This window comes from Muscardinus avellanarius (assembly GCF_963383645.1).
Source record: "Muscardinus avellanarius genome assembly, chromosome: 2".
Lineage (NCBI taxonomy): Eukaryota > Metazoa > Chordata > Mammalia > Rodentia > Gliridae > Muscardinus > Muscardinus avellanarius.
In genome coordinates this window covers 91,557,290-91,578,899 of record NC_137787.1, presented here as the reverse complement: position 1 = coordinate 91,578,899, position 21,610 = coordinate 91,557,290, and the positions used below count along the sequence as shown (strand labels likewise).

Genomic DNA, 21,610 nt, shown 5'->3' with positions numbered 1-21,610 from the left:
CCCCAACAGGTATAAACAACTTTTTTTCCATATATATGATATATATATAAATGTAAATATGGAATATAAATATAAATGGAATATAAATATATATAATATATATTTGCTTATATAGAAATATTTTACTTAAAAATCAATCAGACTATAATTCACCAATAAAAGTATATTAAAAAAATAATCAGTAAAATGCTCTAAAAGCCCTTCGAGAAAGGAGATTTCAAGACAGCTTTGTTTGGGTAGGACATTTAGGCATTTTTTTTAAATGTGTGATCTCATAAAAGTCACATAGTATTTGGATTCTGGAGATTAACCTATCTTCAGTTCTGTTTATGTTCTTTAGGCCAAAAGCCATGACCAAAGTGAATTTCAAATGGCCTAATTAGAGAGCCAGAAGAATCCAGGACAGATTATGAATGTAAGGGTTATGAGATATCTTGATTCAACCAGACTTTTTCCCAGTATTGAACTCCAGCATGTAAAGTTTTTGTTGATCCCATATGACAAACCGCATAACCCTGAGATAAATTCTATAAAACAACCAGGAAGGTTTACAATGTTTGCTCGGTGTTTCCATTGCCTTAGTCCCTTATAAATTTTGCCTTTTTAGACTTGATTCACCTTCCCCAACATAGTGGCATCTTGAATATGTTTATTTCCTTATGTTTTCCAAATGTTTTTCAGATACAATTTCCCCACTTGATACTTAACTATACTTCTATCTTTATTTCACAAATAGATTAATGGATATACAATGAATTCATGGTAAGTCCAGGCCAAGAAGAGATGTTTTGTATCATCTCTTCTCCACTCGATCATCATATTTCTTCTGCATTCCCTCACCAGTCAACAATTGGCTCCATCTTGGCCCCAGTGCAGTTTCTTTTTATTAACAAATTGTTTTAGATCTGTTCATATAAGAGTCTGTGCCATCTATAAATGAGTACTTAAGTTTGGAGTTAGTTTACAGGTAAAAGCACAATCTCAAGTAAAATGTTTAAAGATAAAGTGGAAAAATTTCTATCATTGAAATAATAGTCAATTCACTACCATTGGTACTTGCTATTTTGCCTTTTCCCTTTTTATAACAGCCAAGACTATGTTTGAATATAGTAGTTTTGAACATAGAGGGAATGTCCTGGTTCCATATCCTGGTTTATCACTTGTCAACCAGGGGGAAATTCCCTGCTCTGCCATACCCCATTTTCTGTATCTGGGAAGTGGATATAATGATATCAATACCATCCACCTCACTAGATAATTTATGGATAATGCCGTATACATTCTACATAAACTGCTACATAATTGCTGAGTGTTGGTTGTAAAGTACCTTAAATGCAGGTAGATTAATTATGTTCTGTAAAAGATTTTAATTGTGTCAATAATAATTACCAACTCTTCAGTTCACATTAGAGCAATCTCAGAATGTATGTATCTAAATTTCTAGTTCCCTCTCCACCTAACATTAACTTCATAAACAATATTTATTAAGTAGGTTCTATATATTATAACATATTCCATTATAGCAGTTATCAACTAGTAATAATTTTTCAGCATCAGAAGATACTTGTAAAAATGTCTGGAACCATTTCATAACCACCTCTGGGAAGAGCTACTAGCACCTATGGGTGGAGGCCAGAGATGTTCCTTAATATCCTGGAATGCATAGGACATTCTTATAACAGATAATTACAAACACTCAATGTCAGTAGTGAATTACTTTGTAAAAACCTGCTTCATCAGAAAAGGGAACTTTAAGATATCACTATAGCTAACAGTATTGTTAGAAAATGATTAACAAATAATGCAATATATTTTCACTGACGATGCATATTAACAACAAGATAGAGTTATGGTTAGTTCTCAAAGACTGGTTGGGTTCATGAGAGTCATAGTAAACTCTATGTTTAGATAAGTGTTTTGGTTTTGAAAAATATGCCTTGATGCCTTCTGATTTAAAAGAGAACTTAACCTTGTTTGATTATGGAAAGCCTGGTATAACAATTAGCTATCATATTTCAAAAGATTGTTTCCACTCTTGCTATATTATTTATTTAAGCCACTTGTTGCAGGAATACAAATTACATGTTTTTAAGTGAGAACTACATAGGTATCTGTAGTAGAAATGTTGATTTATGTGGCACAAATGAATATTATAACTGTGTGATATTTTATGTGGACATAATGAAATAGTATTTGTGAATGGCAAACTTACTTTAATACATGTTAGAATATTTCTGGGGTGTGTGTGTGTGTTAATGGGGGTTGAACCTAGGATCATTCTACTTCAAAGCTATACCCCACCCCAATTTTTTAATTTTTATTTTAAACGGGGTCTCAGTAAGTTGATAAGATTCTCACTGCTTGAGGAAGCTGTCCTCAAACCTGCAAACCTCCTATCTCACCCGCCAAAGTACTGGTATATGCCACCATGCCCAACGTTTCCCTTGAGATTCATGAAAAAAATGATATGTATGTGAAAGCAACTAAAATCAATGTTTTCCTTTGATTAAGCAATTTTTGTTTGTTTTGGTGGTGGATTTTAGCTTAAGATAAAATCATTTCTTCTTACCCATTGAACATTCATTTTTCTTTAGCAATCAAACCTGTGCACCAAAGTGACATTTCATGTTGGACTTTTCTGGTACATTTTTGAAAATGATAGGTGTGTGTGTGTGTGTGTGTATGTATGTGTGTGTGTGTGTGTGTGTGTTTAGGTTTCCACTTAAAGTTCAGTGCCAAAGCTACAGTACTTATACATTTTCTAAATGTGTTTTAAGCAATAAGTTGTACAACATTTTTAGAACATGTGTTAAGCTATTTCTCTAAGAATGAAGCTCTTAACAAAACATAAGCACTCTGCATGAGATCTTAGCAGCAAAGTGCTTAAAAGATAAAGTAAGAATTGGTACCATGGGAAGAACACCAGCTGTAGAGCGCACAGGTCCATTATGAGAAGTATGGTAGTGGGTAGGGAGAAAATGATTTAATCAGGAGTAAAACCAATTTTATTATAAGGGCACGCAGGGGGTGTGGCACCATAGTGAGAGGGACATTTCAAAATATCTGACAGATTTCAACAATGTGAAAACCTCGTTCTTTAAAGTGACAGTAAACCCCATCAGGTCTCCCTTTTTGATGCTATTGTTAACAGTTGACTGTTTAAAGCTGGCCTGCTAAGATGCTGTCGGCCTATTTCAATAGTGTGTAGCCAAATAAAAGACTAATTGTTGAAATACAATCAATCAAAAATGATTGCAGGGCAGCAAGAAGGTCTCCTCTGCTGATTTTGTTGTGGATCATATTATTGTGTTATGATTGAGGTAGGAATGAAGATTGAAAGGGAAGAAGAAAATTGCCCATCTGAAATAAACAGATCCACCTAATTTCTTTCTGTTATTTTCCCCCCAAACATACTATTGAGCAGGAACATCACTTACTAACCCTGAAAATAACGGTCCATTAAAAAAAAAAAGGATCTGATAAAGATTTGGGCTAATATTTTCTAAAGGATATGAACATTATTAGCAAAGCAGCTCATGCAGAGAATCCCTACAGTGGCAATTCTCAGCTTTTCTTACATTTTTTGGTGCAAAATGCTCCTCAGTGTCCATGAGCCTGACAGTGGGGAGACATCAGTAAAGAAACAACATGCCATTTGACCAAATACCTGTTACACTCTTGCCAGGATTCTCAGCTTTTTGGTTAACCCTAGATTGTCTAAAATAAAAAGCTTTCATTTTCTTTAAGCCCAGAATTTAAAATCTTTTCCATGTTGCAGTTCCTGTAGATCAACAGCAATGTCTTTTTGTCGTGTTTCTCTTTAATTATATGCAAAGATGTCACTCTCAGACACAGACACATCTATTCCTTGGATGAGAATGATTCCAGACTTTTCTATCAAGGGTGAAAAGGAAGATAATAATTGCTAGGCACACTTTATTTCCACTCATGCCTTCATTTTGGCATTTGTTTTCTTATTTCATATTTCACCGTCTGAACTCACTCGGGCTTCCTGAGCAAGCGTTTCTGTTGTTTCGAAAGAGTTGGGAAGCACTTGTGGTTTGTCTTTAGTGTGTTCCCATTTTTGGCAGCTTTGCATAGCCTCCGTAGGCCAACAGGGGTCTGTCTAATATTATTGCTGGGCACAGTTTTCCTCACTGAGATGAAAACCAAAAAACAACAACAACAAAAAGATATTTTTGAAACAGTGAGAAGGAATTAATTTCCTTTCTCACTCAGCATTCTAATCTTTGCTGACTTTATATTCAGGCAAATAAATAAATAAATAAATAAGGAAAAAAGTGTTATCCACTATTCCCTTGTACATAGCAAGGCTAACACATGTAAAGCAATAACTCATTTTCTATTGCCATGTTTAGCATATGTCTCCTGTTGGCTCAGCAAGGCCTTTAGGCCGGTCCCTTGAGCCGGCCATCATTGGCAACTCTTAGCCCCTCGGCCTCAAAACCAAATAGCTTTGAATCATGTTGAGCTGCGATGCTAATTTTCATACTGATGCATTATGGGAATAAACGTATCTGACATACTGTGTCAATGGCGCTGTCTCTTTGTGTGTCTTGTGTTTTTGTTAGCTGCATTCCTACAGATGGTATTCCATTGAAAATGTTCCCTTCCTACAGAAAAAGGGGGGGAAAAAAAGAACCATGCACAGCACCAAACCTCTAGGTGCAGAAGGCTGTTAACGGTTGCTGATGATAGTAGGCAAACATTAACATAATAATTAGTGTCTTGTAATTGTTTCATTAAAACCAGTTGTTCCATTTCTCCTCGTGTTTTCCCAGAAGAGAAGCTGAATTTGGACGACAGCCAGTGGGAGGACATACACGTTGTCACCGGAGCACTGAAGATGTTTTTCCGGGAGCTGCCTGAGCCGCTCTTCCCTTACAGTTTCTTTGAGCAGTTTGTGGAGGCGATCAGTAAGTACCTCTCAGAAAGGAGCAGTTGGCAGAATAGCGTGGCGTCATGGAATTATTAAGTCAGTAACAAGGACAATGATAACAATAACCAAAGAAAACAGATAATGTCTCCAAGGCTCCATATCTGCCATGTTAGTTTTTGCATTTTTGATGACTTATTTATTTCTGAGTTTGTAATATTATTTGAGCCTTAAAGAAATAAAGAAACTATTCAGAAAAAATGAAGGTAGCATCATATTTAGAGTAGCCAGATAGGACTAAGCTTCCTCAAATGAAAATATCTTCTCATGGAATCTGCTTTAAAGAGGTCACCATTTGTACCCCTCACCCCTGCCTTCATACTTTCAGAATGGCAATGAGTTTGAGGACAAAGAGTAGCAAGTAAATTAAATATTTTATTTCCTTAAGTATGTGTTAAGTCAGCCAAAGAAGCATCATGCTCTCCTGGCTCCCTTACTCTTCATTCACAATAGAAATATCTCGCCCTTCCTATGGGGCCAGGTGAATATCAAACTAAATGATGGTGAGGTTCTTCCCTTTAACCAGTGAGGTTATGGAAGGGTGAGTTAGGTCACTTACTAATTGATAGTCATTGCACACTCAATGAAGCTTCCCTTTCTATTATTTTCCTACATATAAAAGAGGCACATGCTTAAGTAAAAGTAAATGAGTAAATAAATGAATAAATTAATTAAAGTATTTTCCATATGCAAGAAAATCACTGCTATAAATCCTTAGAAAAACAGCTACTAGTACACCTCTAAATTTAATATTAGGGTACATTTTCTATTACTGTGACAGTTTGGGTAAAGTTTCCTGGCAAGCTGGTTGATATAAGGAAAAAAGAGAACGAAAGAAGAAAGGTAAAATTAAAACGCTTGCAAGCCTGGCGGGAGCTTAATTAAAGTCCTAAGAAGAAAAATCTCCAAGAAAAAATGTTCTGCTTAGGAGGTCTGATCTTGGAAGAGTGTGTGCACAGGGTTCTCATTAGTGGAAGTGGGGATTTAGGGGCCCATATTGGAGAGCAGTCCCTCAACAGGCCCTTTCATTCTGTCTTCCCTTCTCAGAAGTCTTCCCACTCATTTAAAGCTAAGGCAAAATGAAGTCAAGAGGAATAAAGAGGAAGGTTTTCTCCCATGGTCATTCTCTGTTGTCACAATTTCAGATGGTTGCTGCTCTTGCTGTTTAATGTTGTAACAGTATTCTTGTCAGGGGTTTGAGGTGAGGCTGGAGTTCTTATTCCTTATCATGGCTTCTCATTTTAAGACCACATTCCATTTCTCAAAGAGAATGATGTTTTATTTTTCCCCAGGTTCTCTTAACTTTATTTAAAAGGGAGGAATAAAGAAAAAATAAACAAGCATGCATTCCCATAACAGCTTATTCTGATACTCTGTCTTGGCACATGTGAGTGTAGTAGGTAATTCTCAATGCCAGGACATTGCTCCATGGGAAATCAGGGGAACTTGCATTTAGACACCTACTCTATGTGCATTTAGAGAAATAAATGTCACCTATCATGATCTTCATACTTTCAAGTAAAGATTATTTCCATTTGGAAACATAATTGCCTATGTGCTGATTGAGGGCTAGGATGTAGGATACCCATCATTATCTCACCTCTTTCCAAGGAGTGCAAATGAGCCATTCTCTTTACTCAAAAGTAAGGCAAGCAGACCCTCAAAACTCATGTGAGGGTGTGTCTTTTGAACTTCTAAAAGAACAGAATGATCTCTGGTATTTCCTAGACTTCAGTCCAAATTGGGCAGAATTTCAGAGAAGCAAGCATAGTCAGAGCTGAACGCAGCAGGGGCGAGACTGGCTGAATGTTCTCAGATCTGATGGCTAGGGCTTCCACCAACACCTGCAAAATGGGTTGTGGTGAGAACAAATGAGACAGTGTGTAAGAAAGTCATTTAGAAATGTAAGATTTGGTATGGACGCAAATGGTGTTTTTCCAAGTAAACTTATTTGGGGAAGTAATCTGAAAAAGAAGAGAATAGAAGAATCAAGGCTATGGTCTAAATATTTTGTCCCACCAAATTCTTATGTTGGAATCTTAACCTCCAAGGTTATGGTATTGGGAAATGGGGCATTTGGAAGGCAATTGTGTCCTGATGACAGTTCTCATGATGGGATTAGCGTCCTTACAAAAGTGGTTCAAGAGAGATTTCTCACCTCTTTCACCATGCGAGGACACAGCTCTAAGTTGCCATCTATGAACCAGAAAGTGGACCCCTACCAGACATCGAATCTGTTAGTGTCTTGTCCTTGGACTTTTCAGCTCCGGAACTGTGAGAAATACCTTTCTGCTGTTTATAAGCTATCCACTATATGGTTTGTTTTATAGCTGGCCAATGAACTAATGCTCAGTAGCTGTGCCTTAACTCAGAATAGCTGCCTGTTATTATTTTTTTAATATGTAAAATGGATGGGTTACCCAACAGTGTATGTGGGCAGAAATTTGTGACAATGTTGGATAGAGGTGGTGTTTACTGGCCCATGTTTTTTTTTCTTTTTTTTCATAATTTTGAGGCTAGCTCTTATGTTCTAAGGTCAGGGTAAACTTTAAATTACAATTCATAATCAAATATCCTTAAGCAATGAGAGAACAGCCACCTAGATTGTGACAAAATCACACCAGAGGAGGTGCTTTACTCCTTTGAGCACCCATTGAGCTAAAAAAAAAAAAAAAGAAGAAGAAAGAAAAGAAGAAAAAGAAAGGAACGGAAGGGAAAAGAAATATTTCAAAATTATAAGGACTTTCAAGTAGTTTCAGAGGAACATTGGACTTTACTAACATATCACATTCCCTCTTGGAAAACCTATACAGTGAGAAGCTCACTAAACTCTTGGCTCTGTAAGAAAAAAGGGAAGCCAGTTAGGTAAATTCACAGTGGTATGAGTGTATACGCCCTCAAACCTGGCCTTCTTTTCTATGCTATTACCAGAGGAGATTTGATCCTAACTGGATGCATTTCACACGTGCTCTTGGGAGCTGGTACCAGCTGTGGTAACCAGTGGAAGCCACTGGCAGTAGATCACAGAGGAGAGGGAGACGAGGTCCAGCCAGGTACTAGCTTGTCCTCCCTCCCCACTCTCTACCTTAGGTAGCTTTTCTACCTGAGGCTCCGTTTCCACCTTGGCCTCAGCTTCAGCTGGACAGGCCCATTCTGGTTCTAGCTTCCATCTAGAGATGAAGGCCCACTTTTCCCTTCCACCCTGGAGGAGGTAGTGGCTTCTTGCTGTGACTAGTTACCCAACTTCTTTATCATTTTGGTAATCAAATCTCTGCATCAAATTAATTCCATATTGGAGTAAATGCTTAGGTGTTTTCTGTTATAGGGTTAGGCATGAGCAAAACATCATGCCTGTCAGTGTCATGGTTCATGATGCCATAACACTATTTCCCTATTCTCTTTTACTATTCCTCAGTCTAATTTATGATAGTCTCACATTTCTACTTGGCCTTAACTGAGAGACGTGTTGCTCTTTCATGGCATAGCCAAAGGGGAATCAAGCAAAAGAGATTTTACATCTAGCTGAAATGTTTTGCATTGGAGGAAGAAATATTATTTATATACAAGTAATTAATGACCATTTGTGCTATTTGATTAACTTTTAATTCTCATGACATGTTTGAAAGTCATCATTTCATATTCCAAGAAGAGCGAACAGAAGGCATTTACTTTTTAAAATAGTTTCTTTTTGGACAAAAAAACCAAACATTAATATCATAGGAACTTGAAATTGCCATAGAGATCCCCTGTCTGATAATACTCATTGGGGTAACAAAAGCACTAGATTTTGTTTTATATTTCAGAAGCCACATACTGCAGCTATTGATCTGAAATTCTATACTTGAGGTCAATGCAATTGGGTCACCTGCAGGTTATTTCATGGGGATTTAACCCACTGACTACAGAACTTAATTCCCTGGAAATGACTTGTGCTGACGGCATTATTAGTACAGTAAATGTAACCTCCATAGAAAAACACAGTTATAGAGTTTTATGATAGGTGGTGCAATTTGTGGCTGGAGGCCTGCAGGGGGTCTGAATATTTCCAGGAGACCTAAGTCCTAGGAAAAGCACAAAGTTGATTTCTGTTCCTATCTTTTTTTTTATTCTGGCAATTCTACTGATAAAAAAGAAAGAAAGAAAAAAAAAACAGTAAGCAGTGTCTTTTCTTTTTAATGTCTGTCTTTTTCCAAAATTCCTGGAATAGAAAAAGGAGAAAAACTCATGGGCATTTCTGTTTCTTGTCTTACTTGATCTTCAAAATAACCAACCATGAATTCCTAGACTAGAAAGATCATGTAGAAAATAATTTCTAGCTCACAAAGTTTATATGAAAATTATGAGACTTCCGGGAAGATGGCGACCAAGAAAAGCGGGGCGTAAGAGCCCCGCTAACAACCAATCTCCATTACCACAAAATCAACGCCTTTCATAGACAGAAAACACCATCACCAGAGAAACAAAAAAATCACCAGGCTCCAGAGAGAAAGCGAACTGAGAACAGAGCTCAGAGCCACAGAGGAGATACACCGGCCTCACGCCCAAGGACGCGGCAGCAGCACCATAGTGCCGGCGGCAGCGGCGACGTCGCCGGATGGCTACAGCAAGCCGAGGTGAGCCGCTGCGGGACAGCCAGGCGGGATTTCTCGCTGCAGGTAAAATCTAAAGCTCCCAGTGGCTGAGCTCAGCACACGCTGCAGGGATTCAGAGTGGAAATCAAAACCAAGAAGAAATATGCCAGACTCACGGCCGAGGGCGTAGCAGCGGCGCCATATTGCCACCGGCGGCAGCAGCAGAGAATTCACCGAATCCAGTACAGCTACATCTGCGTACTCAAGAACAGTGAGTCAAATTGCGGGCCCCAGAGGAGAAATCCCAGTACTGTACTCCCTGGGACTTGACCCAGTGGGGGAGGGGCGGTAGCAGATATATCACACCATAGGAGAACGTGCAACCTGGCACCCCCCACAGTCTAAAGCAGCCTCTATCTACTCTCTGGGTCGAGACTCTGTGATACAACCCAGGAAAGGAGTAGTGGGGTCTGAGATACTACTGACTCGAGATCCAGAACACCTTAAGTGAAGTCATAGTGACCCAAGGGAAGAACCCAGACAAGGCACAAACTTCCGAAATCATGGGAAAGAGGAATAATACTAGAGCAATGAACACCCACAACCCCACAACATCAGAACCCGATAAAACAGAAAATCAGAGATTTCTAGAAGATCAAATCAGGAAAATAACTGTAGAAATAATAGAGGTGCTTCGAAAAGAATTCAGAGAGAGCCAAAAAGAGATAAAGGATGCAATTAATGAAGTAAAGGCCTCAATTCAAAGCACAAACAACCGATTAGACCACATGGAGAACAGAATCTCGCTTTTAGAAGATGATAATTCCAAAAATGAACGCATAGTTTCTAATCTAGGAAAAAATATCCGACAGCAGGAATCTGATATTGAAGATATATGGGCCCATTTTAAGAGAGCTAACCTAAGAATAATTGGAATAGAGGAGGGAAAAGAAAGTGAAACCAAAGGGATCAACAATCTCTTCAAGGAAGTAATAGCAGAAAATTTTCCAAACATAGAGCAAGAGGTTGATACACAGGTCCAGGAAACTTATAGAACTCCCTTTAGACAGGATCGGAGAAGAGGGTCCCCATGCCACATAATTGTCAAAATGACCAATGTGGAAGCCAAGCAGAGAATCCTAAAGGCAACAAAAACAAAGGGCCAAGTGACATTCAGAGGCAAACCAATTAGAATCACTCCAGACTTCCCAAACCAAGTCATGAGAGCCAGAAGGGCTTGGAGTAACATATTCCAAACTCTGAAAGAAAACAACTTCCAGCCAAAAATTTCCTACCCAGCTAAACTTTCTATCAAATTAGATGGAGAAATAAGAAGCTTCCATGACAAACAGAAACTGAAGGAATTTATGTCTTCAAAACCAGCACTAGAGAAAATACTCAAAGAGATTAACTACAAAGAAGAAATAGGTAACACACACCAGAACCAGAGAAACAAGATTTTCCATCCAACAGACAACTAAGATTGATTATCTGTGGAGACTCATTATTTATGTTAGTCTTTTACCTACCTCTAAATTGTATTGTTTGCCTTTATTGTTGTTAATTTTTAGGATTTCTAGTTGGAATATTAATATACCTTCAGATATAGCATTTGGAAATATTTTATCCCATTCTATTAGTAACTGTTAACTCTGTTTACATTGTCTTTGGATATACAATATTTTTTTTTTAGGGAGTTTGTATAATCTTCTGTTGCCTGTGCCATTGAAATCATATCCAAGAAATCACTGCCAATTTCAATGTTGTGAGGTTTTATGACCCACATTTTCTCCTAAAAGTTTATAGTCTTAAGATTTATATTTAGGTCTTGTATCTATTTTGAGTTAATATTTGTATATGGGATTAGGTAAGGGTCCAACTTTATTCTTTTCCATGTAATTATTATGTTTCAACAATATTTAGTGTAAAGATTATTATTTCCACCACCAAATGTTCATGGAAACCTTGTCAAAAATAACTTGACAATATAGGGAAGAATTTAGCTCTAGGCTTTTATTTAACTCCAATGGTTTATATATCTGCCTTTAGAATAGTACTACACTGTTTCAATTATTGTAGCTTTATATGGTTTGAAATCAGAAAATATATATCTTCTAGCTTTGTTCTTTTTCAAGATCGTTTTCGGTATCTAGAGTCCATATTCCATATTAGGATAGATTTTTTTTCTGAAAAATAAATATATAAATATATGATAGTTTCACCTAAAAAAAAATAGGAAAAAAATATTCTCTGGTAAGAAAGTAAAAAGAAATATTGAAATGTTATCTTTAAGTCATCAAAAGCTTGGTATCAGACAAATGAAACTGTTATGTGAGATTATCATTTTTAATTTTGGATAAATTGCTATAATACTAGATGTCAACCACTAAGCCAAGCATGGGGAGAGAATGGGGTGGGGATCGAGAGGGGGCTGACTGGGCGATGTGTGCATGTATGTCTACAAAAGTTTGTATCCCACTATGATGTATGAATACAGTACACCAATAAAAAAAATTTAAAAAAAGAATAAAAAAAAAAGTGGGGCTGGAGATGTAGTTCAGTAGTAGAATTCCCATGGGTTCCTAAAAAAAAAAAAAAAAAAAGAAAAGAAAATTATATAACTTCATCTTTACCCAGTCTATATTAGGTGCTCAATAAATGACTTAAAAAATAAATTTTAAGGGAATTTCAAGTTCCAATAGCTCAGAAAATTAGACTTAGCGTAAAACTCCAAACTAAACACAGATAACTTTCCACATTTCTGCATTGCCTTCAAGACTACCTACCTATGTACTTGTTGCCAAATATCTGCCTGTTACATCATTTTATGTGAGACCTCTATGTCATAAATCATGATATATAAGATCACAACCATGTTTTTCTTCTTTCTTTCAACAGAGTTTAGAATTAAAAGTCAGAAATTTCAGTACTGATCTTTTAGGTGAGAAATAAGGTATAATTTTTCAAGAATGAGCAATCTTTTAGTATTTATTACAAGCTACTAAAAGAACTAACATTTCAATGTTGCCTTCTGTGAGTAAATTTTTTGACAATGCACTATTTTCTATAATCCATGTTTACCCATCCCATTTTTAAATTCATTTAGATATATACAATGTTATATTTCTATTTCATATGAGTAACTATTTTAGGTTTAATTCTATTAGAATTATTTTCTTATAACTTTTTCATTATATCAAATTATATTATACAAAGAAAACAAATCTTGTAGGAGAATTTATGATGGAAAACAGTGGACTAAGTCCTTTCACTTCTTATCCCAATTCCTTTTCAACTCTGCTTAACTGTCAATGTTTAGCTCTTCTAGTGGTTATTTTTCTAACTTTGGATAATATTTCCATTTTGATTAGTCAACCATAGATAACATCTTTTATTACCTAAAATTAATTATTAATTCATTCTACTTCAGTCTCTCTAGTATTTGAAAATCATGTTGTTATTATATTTGGATGCCAAACACTATGCTTAAATTTTGTTTCTTGTTTCACGGCCATTGAACAGTATCTATTAACTGTTTTGTAAGGTGAGCATATTTTTTCTCTACACTTTCTTCATCTCTCTTCTCTTCTTTCACATTCAAGTATAGGTCATTAATATCTTTACCACTTTAAATGTTGTAAATCTTCAGTGATTTGTCTAATTAGGAAAACAATAAAAATACTTATATTTGCATCATTATGGTTCTAAAAGCATTGTTCGCTGCCTATACTAGTGGCTCTGAAAATATTTCTTCTCTAGAGTCTACTGTAACAACTCTTCCACTTCCCAAAATATTACTCATAAGGTTAAATATATTTTGTTACTCTTCAAAAATTTCTTAAATTCTAGGCCACATTTGGTTCCCTGTGTAGTTAAATCATGATTTGCTTCTATACATAGTTTACCTTTTACCTGGAGTTTGTGATCGCTTTTTTTTCTTTCTTAATGAGCTTATTCTCTTTTCTGACACTATATTCTATGGTCTCATTTTTATAGGGTGCCTTTTATTTTGCTTATTCCCAATGGAATGGATGATTTTAGGACTTCTCCAGGGTGCTCAGACAAAGACTTCTTTCTGCTTTCTGAGTTAGAGCCAATGTTTCCTAGAAGACATGTATATTAGTTTCCTCTTGCTATAACAAATTATTACAAAATCAACAGCTTAAAATAACATTAATTTATTACCTTGCTGTTCTATAAGACAAAAGTCTGGCACAAGTCTCTCGAGTACAATCAAGGTGTTGGCCAGGCTATGCTGCTTTCTAAGGAAGAATCCATTCACTTGTCCTTGCAGCATCTAGAAGCTGCTCGTTTTCTTGGGATTATGGCTTCCTTCCTCCACCTTCACAGCCAGCAATAGCAGATTAAGTCCTTCTCATATCTTATCATTCTGACCCTGTCCATAGTCACTCCTCCCTCTGACTTTCTTCTGCCTCCATTTCCCACTTTTGAGGATAAAGGTGAATACATGGGGCTCACCCACATAGTCTAGGATGATATTACCTTTGAGGGGTCACTTTTCTGCCTGTTACAACATGTTTTTCTCTCCTTTTTATAGAGGTAGCACTCACTATACCACCAAGTCACAAATGCTGATATTAATCCATCCATTTGCATCTGCTTTCTGTCAAATCAAAAGCCATCAGAGTTGAGTTGGTAGTGCAATGACATGTTGATCCTTAGATGAGGGGTATGACTGCATGCATTTACCTATAGGATGTGTTACTTATCATTTGTCAAGGATAGGCTTAGAGATTTGACTCAAACCTGGACTAGGCCTCACTTACTAAAGGACTTTTATATTTCATGTGCCTATCCTCTTCATCTCAGATCTTTTGCATTCACATTAGTGCTTGTGAGTTTGCAATTGTTGAATTGCATTTTTCCAAAGTTGCTTTTTGTGTCCAAAAATAAAAACTTTTAACAGTGTGTGGTGATGCATGCCTGTGATCCCAGTACTTGGGAAGCTGAAACAAGAGGATCACAGGCTCAAAACCAGTAAGACACTCAGCAACTTCAGTGAGATCCTGTTTCAAAAATAAAAAAAATAATAATAAAGTGGGTTGGAGTTGTAGCTCAGAGATAGAATGCCCCTGAATTCAGTTCCCAGTACCAAAAACAGTAGCAATAATAATACTTTTTCCCCAACCCTTGAGCAATGGTCTACATATTTTCCATCATGGAAAAAAAAATCAATGCTAACTCCTTGTTCAAAACAAACTTTGGTTCCAATGTCATCCTTTTTTGTCATATTTTTCACTTTCTCTAAGTAAAAATTATATTAGTATTACATATATACAAACATAATGTATATATGTATATAATACATCTAGACAAATAACATGATACATAATAAACATATTCAATATTTGCATATATGTAATACTAATATAATATTTATTATTATATTTCCTATCTTATATTCATTTTATATGTGCATGTACATATGCATATATGTATATGTATGTATGTATTTATGTGCATGTGTATACATGTATATATGCATATCATTTGCAGATTAAGCAAGACAATGAAAAATTTAGGTAGTAATAATATTAAATGTAAGTCTCCAATTTAAAGGTTACAGTTAAGTATGCATTTGGAGATGATATCTTTTAATGCCTGATTTTAAAAATACTGATTAATCAGAAAAAAAATTGCAAGTAATGTCATTTATAAATTGACTAAGGATTGTGAGTAATGGCAAACATAAGATAGGCTGTCACCAAAGGTTGAGTAAAACCCACCCCACACCTGGTCCTTAGTTCCAACTCATACTACTGTATTTACATCAGTCACACCATCTTCATCTAAAAATTATTTAAATTAAAGACATTTCTCTCTAGCAGACAATACTTATTACATATTCTCATGGTTTTTGTATGGGTATCTGGCTGGTTTTGCCTATAAAGTATATATACTTTCAATAGGTAATTGGAAAAAAAGTCAACCAAGCATATTTGCAAATATTTTCTTTCCTCTTGACTTTAACTTGCCCTTTGGTCAAACGATTTCTGATGCATCATCAACTCTGTGATGACACTTTTTGGAAGAAAAGAAACAGAGCCTATAAGGCACTTTACTAAATAAAAATGGTTGCTAAGCAAGAGAGCATGATAGTGACAAATTGCTTTAAACCAGAGAAAGTAAAAACCAGGGTTTAAAATTTTGCCATAAAAGACCAAAGATATAAAAATGGCTTACTACAAACATATCTTCTATTGCCCCCATTTCAAAGAAATCTGAAATTGAAATAAAAATACATAAGTACAGTGACACCCTTTCTAAAGTTTCTACTGCAATACAACATTCTTGCAGACTTCATGATAGGCTTATTATTGTGGCTGCTTTTTAATCTGTGAGTGTGTACGTGTGTGTGTGTGCATGCATGTGCAAACTGGAAATTTTATGGCTGGTGCCTAGCCTGTCTCCTAACTCATTCTAATTATATTCATAATTAAATTGTAAAAAAAATAGTTGACTAGAGCCAAATGGCTTACACAGGTGTCTCTTTGTAGGAATAGTTTAGTGCTAGATAATAAACAACTGGACCGCCATCTACTTAATTTGGCTTAATGAAAAGTCCTTTATAAGTAAAACTAGAAGGTGATTCAGAATCGAAATTGGGCCTTGACTCTGAAATTAATTGAGTGGTAAGACATCAGCTCCACTAGAAAATGTCGTGCTTGTCTTTTTTGCTTTTCCTTAAAACTTTCATTTTACTTGCGCTGCTCTCTTCCATATCTGTAAGAGGTCACTTTTTCAAAGCAATAAATGTTTCAAGCTGAGCAATCAGCCTTCATGAGTCAGCTTCCTGAGCATCCCTACTCCTACTGAAGAGACGTGCTTTCAAAAAATAGAGAACAAAATGCAGAATTTCCCTCAATACCTCAGTGGAAAACAGTTATCTTGACCCATTCCTCTAATGGTGGATTTGAGTGGCTGGTTTTCACTGCCTCAGTGGATCCTAATGAAATTGTGGGTTTGTGGCCTTTCATTCCACACTGAGCCTCCTGCCTCATTTCCCGTTCTTCCGTTCACACTGTATTGTGATCACCACCAATGGACCTTCCCAAATATTTCCTGCCACCAACCCACAACTCACTGTGGCCACATCTCTGGAAAAAACTACCTCCCCTACTTCCCAGTACACTTTTTTTCTCCCTGTAACCTTATTTCAATGACAAAAGATAGAAAAATTAACATAACTGATCCATTTCATTTTGAGGAAAGCCAAATTAACTTGCAAGGTCTTTGAAGATCTAGGTGATCATTATTTCTCTGGCTTGCCCACCACGACCTGGACCAATGGGCTCTGGCTCTTCTTGGGATATCCCAGATACCCCCACCTTATGACTCCACTGAAGCTCACTTCCCAGCTTGCCACTCCCATGTGGGCTTTTCAGTGAGGTCGACCTTCATCAGCTAAGCTAAAATTTCTATCTGTGTCCAAGCCACCACCTCTATTCAAATTCTGACCTACCTGGGAGACTTTTGAGCATATCTTTACTCTCTTTAAGTCTCTGTTTTTGTATCTATAAAATAGATGGAAAACTTGTATCTTCCCCATGGAGATTTTTAAAGATTTTAATGAAATGCTAATCTTGTTAAAGCACTTATCCTCAGAGTTCCTGGCACACTGTATTCAGTAAATGCTAGCTAGTATTATTATGTTAGAGTATAATCGGACTATTCTTGAGATAGTCTGGTCTCAGAGGACATTTCTGTCCATCCTCACTAGTCTCTCCTCTTTTCCAGTAAAGCCATATCAAGTAATATATGTAGTCATCTGCAGTCGGATTTAATATTTTGTTTTTAGAATTCCAAATGGCACCAAACATGCTTAAGACAGTACTCAATACTGAAGGATACTCAAATTTTCTTTTTCTTCCTTTCTTTCTTTCTTTCTTTCTCTCTTCTTTCTTTTCTTTGGTATTGGGGATTGAATCTAGTGACATTCTACTTCTGAACTACAACCCCACACACACACACACACACACACACACACACACACACACACACATATATGAAACAGGGTCTTGTTAAGTTGCTGAAGCTGGGCTTGAACCTGCAATCCTCCTGATGTCTCAGCCTCACAGGTACTGAGATTACAGGTGTGCACCATCATACCCAGCTTCATGAACTATTTTCCAAACCTCCTATGGAGGATAAACTGATGCTTCCACCTTCTCTCTCCTGTCTTGTTCTACACTTAGTCACATGTTCGCATTTGTTCAAGCATGCGTCCTTACTCTAGTCCCCCACCCCTTGGTCAATAAAATAATTTTCTTGGAATAGTTTCTAGGACTCTCATGAGCACTTTAAATTTTGATGGATTCTCTCTCTCTCTCTCTCTCTCTCTCTCTCTCTCTCTCTCTCACACACACACACACACACACACACACACACACATATTCCTTGTTGTTCTGCAGGGTTAAACTGTAGAGGCAATGGCTGTTAAAGTTCTAGACACTTCCCAGGGACTCACATTGGTACAGCAACACACCCATGCTGACACTTATCTTGTGACATGGAGAATGGAATTTTTCTCCTAAGTATAGACTCAGTTCTACCTACACTTTTTGAAACAGAAACATCACTATTAGAGAAAATATCACTGGTTTTATGAGGACAAGTAATATGTTGAAAGGTGAAAGTAAATATATTCATTTTTAAGCCCATGAATGGTATAAAATTATATTGGATAGCTATGAGAGTTTCCTCCTTTAGTTTATTAAACATTTTCCATTTAAATCTGCACTTCCCCCACCGTTCCCACCATTCCATTTCTGACAGCACCTTCGTTTTCAAAAATTGAGATTCTAAAAGGTTAAATGCCCAGGGCCCTGAGTCCATAATTACTATCTAGCCAGACAATCAGCTCTTGGCCTCTTTCTCTTTTTCTTCTCACCTTGAGTGTCTAGCAGGTGAACGATTGACCCTTTCAGATCTCAAAGCCATTCCCCTGCCAAGTAACGGATGGGCAGACATAATTAGTGCCATCTGTCCTGCTAGTTGCAGGTGGATACTATCTTCCCAACAGATGAAAGCAACAATCTAGTGAGCTCCTCCTCCAGCCCAACTCTGAGCAGCACAATGGTAAGACTGCTTCTTCATACATCTCCTCCTTTATTCTCTCAATGTCTAACTGCTGCCTAAGAAGGAATTTCAATGATTTTATTGAAATATTCTTTGGAAATTTACATGGCTTTCTGCTGTGTTATGAAAACGTTTCCAGGAAAGTCAGCGGAAAATGGGATAATCTGTGAGCCAACAGTAGACCCAGAAAGACTTTAGAAGCTGCTGTGTATGATGCTCAGGTCTGAAATACTCAGGGCTTCCAAGCGCTGCCCTCATACGGAGCAGTGTGAGCTGAGCAGAAGGCTGCACCAAGGGCAAACACACACCAGCTGGAACATAACTACAAAAACCACACTGGTCAGCACCGGACATGGAGCGGCCACGTTCCCACATAGCCTCTCAGTGTTTCCACAGCACCTCAACTGTAGCATCCAGACCCTGCACAGACTTCTCCTTTTTCTGCTCTTTCAATAATTTCTACTGAATCAAGCTTTGCTGACCCCTTTCAACCAAGATCATACTCCTCAAAATGTGCCCTTCTGAGGTTCAGAAATCCTATTAGTTTAAGCTGTCATAATAAAATAGGGGATATTTTGAGGCTTACATAATATAAATGCATTTCTCATAGTTCTGGATGTTGGAGGCTCAAGGTCTGGTGTCATGTCTGGTAAGTACCTTACCCTGGTATGCTTATGAATCATAATTAATTACCTCCCAAAGGTCCTACCTGAAAATACTGTAACATTGTGAGCTTGGGCTTCAACATATAAATTTAGGAGGAAAGCTGGGCATGCTGGCACATGCCTATAATCCTACTACTTGAGAGGCTGAAATAGGAGGATCACAGGTTCAAGGCCAGCCTCAGTAACTCAGCAAGGCCTCCAGCAACTTAGCGTGACCCTGTTTCAAAATTTAAAAAAAAATAGTATTGAGGATATAGCTCAAAGTTAGAACATACCCCCCAGATTCAATCCTCAGTGTCAATCCACAGCAGAAATTATACTTTGATGGAATATTTTAGGTTTCTACCTCTATTGGTACAAATATTCTCTTCCTTTATTCTGGCAATCTCTTTCTATTACTGCAAAGTAAGATTTAATTAGCTCTTTATTAATATTGTTTAACTATATTGTTGGGGTCTGAAATTGAATTTATAGTCCCAGGTGTCACCTTTACTCATTTCTCTCTCATATTATTTATGCATTTCTAAATTCATTTGCAGAAATGTGCAGGCAATCCTGTAACTTTCTTCTCCTGAGCCCAGCCTGCCAAGACAGAAACACCAAAAGGAATGTTCTCCTTTAAGCTTTTACTCTCAAAAAGACATGTTACCTGAGTCCGATAACAGCTAGAACTAGGACTCAAACCAAGTTTTTAACTATAAATTTTTCAGACTTATCATTCAACTTTTCTCCCATTAATGTGGCATTTACGAACCCAAACAGCGTGTATTCCATGCATACATCTAGGTCCTCAAATACATTTCAAGACCTTATAAGGCTGTTTGGAATGATACAGCAGTTAGAGGTGAGTAACAATGCATAACATTTTAGGAAGAACTTCAAATACAGTGTCAGGAAGAAAATCATAAAAAAGAGACATTCCAAATGTATAAAGCTAAGCTCTCTAGAATTTGGGGTAATTTTTAGAATGACCTTGAGCCATAAATATAGAAATACATCATTTTATTATGTCTTAGATATTGCATTTTTTTACAAAGTAGACATTAGTGGCACCATATGTCATACAAATCTATTGACTCTGCTTTTAGTTTTAGTTATTTATGTATGTATAAGTGCATGTGTTTTACTAGGAATCAAACTCAGAGGCATTCTGTCTTTGAGTTACATTTTCAAGTCTACTTTTTAATTTTAAACAGGATCTCATTAAGTTGTGGAGGGCCATGCTAAGTTGCTGAGGTGGTTATAAACTTGTGATCCTCCTCTCTCAGCTTCCCACATACTGAGATTACAGGCATATACCACCATGATCAGCTTGACTCCAATTTTATAACACTGTGGGCTTAATTCATGTCTCTGTGCCATCAGCTGGCAATTCTCATATTATTTCAAGCTTTTTTTGTAATTATATTTATCTGTCATGGTGACTGATGATCAATGATCTTTGATGTTTCAAATGTAATTATTCTGGGGAACCACACACCACAACAACATAAGACAGCAAACTTAATGAATGTATGTATTATGGCTGTTGCATGGACAGGCTGCCCCTCTATCTCTCTTCTTCTCAGATATCCCTATTACTTGACACATTACCATAATAAAATTAGGCCAATTAGAGCTGGGTGTGGTGGTGCATGTTTGTAATCCCAGCATTAGGGAGGCTGAGACAGGAGGATCACAGTTCATGGCCAGCCTCAGCTACTTAGCGAAGTTCTTTGCAACTCAGTGAGACCCTGTTTCAAAATAAAGACTAAAAATTAGGGCTGGGGTATAAGTTGGTGGTAGAATTCCCCTGGGCCCCAGAACCTCAAAGAAAAGAAAAAGTAAGTAATTAGGCCAGTTAATAAACCTTCAGTATTTAATCAGTACTCAAGTAAAAGTCTTAAATCACTTGCTTTAAATTAAAACCTAGAAATGATTAAGATTATTCAGGAAGGCAGTTGGACATGAACATCAGCTGAAAAATAGGCCTTGTTTCACATGGTTAGCCAAGCTGAGAATGCACAGGAAAAGTTACTGAAGGAACTAGAGAGTACCATTGAACACATAAATGCTAAGCATGAAATAGCCCTGTTGCTAATGTGAAGGACATGTTGGTCTGGGGAAAAGAATAACCAGTCACACAGCATTCTCTTAAGCCAAATCCATAGCAAGGTCCTAACTTTCTTCAATTCTATGAAGGAAAAGAGAAGTGAGGAAGCTATAGAAGAAAAGTTTAAAGCTGACAGAGGCTGGTTCATGTTGTTTAAGGAAAGAAGCCACCTTTCTAACATAAAAGTGCATGGTACAGCAGCAAGTGCTGATGCACAGCTATCATG

At 37.0% G+C, this 21,610-nt stretch overlaps 1 protein-coding gene across 1 annotated transcript in view; it reads left to right on the top strand.

The window, feature by feature from the left end:
• Nucleotides 1-21,610, top strand: part of ARHGAP15 (Rho GTPase activating protein 15) — a gene marked incomplete at both ends in the record, with an annotated part of 624,759 nt that overhangs the window by 478,618 nt on the left and 124,531 nt on the right. The window contains one exon of the mRNA XM_080689640.1: nucleotides 4,803-4,937. Coding sequence (XP_080545766.1) covers nucleotides 4,803-4,937 — 135 coding nt within the window. The remainder of the gene's footprint in view (nucleotides 1-4,802; nucleotides 4,938-21,610) is intronic.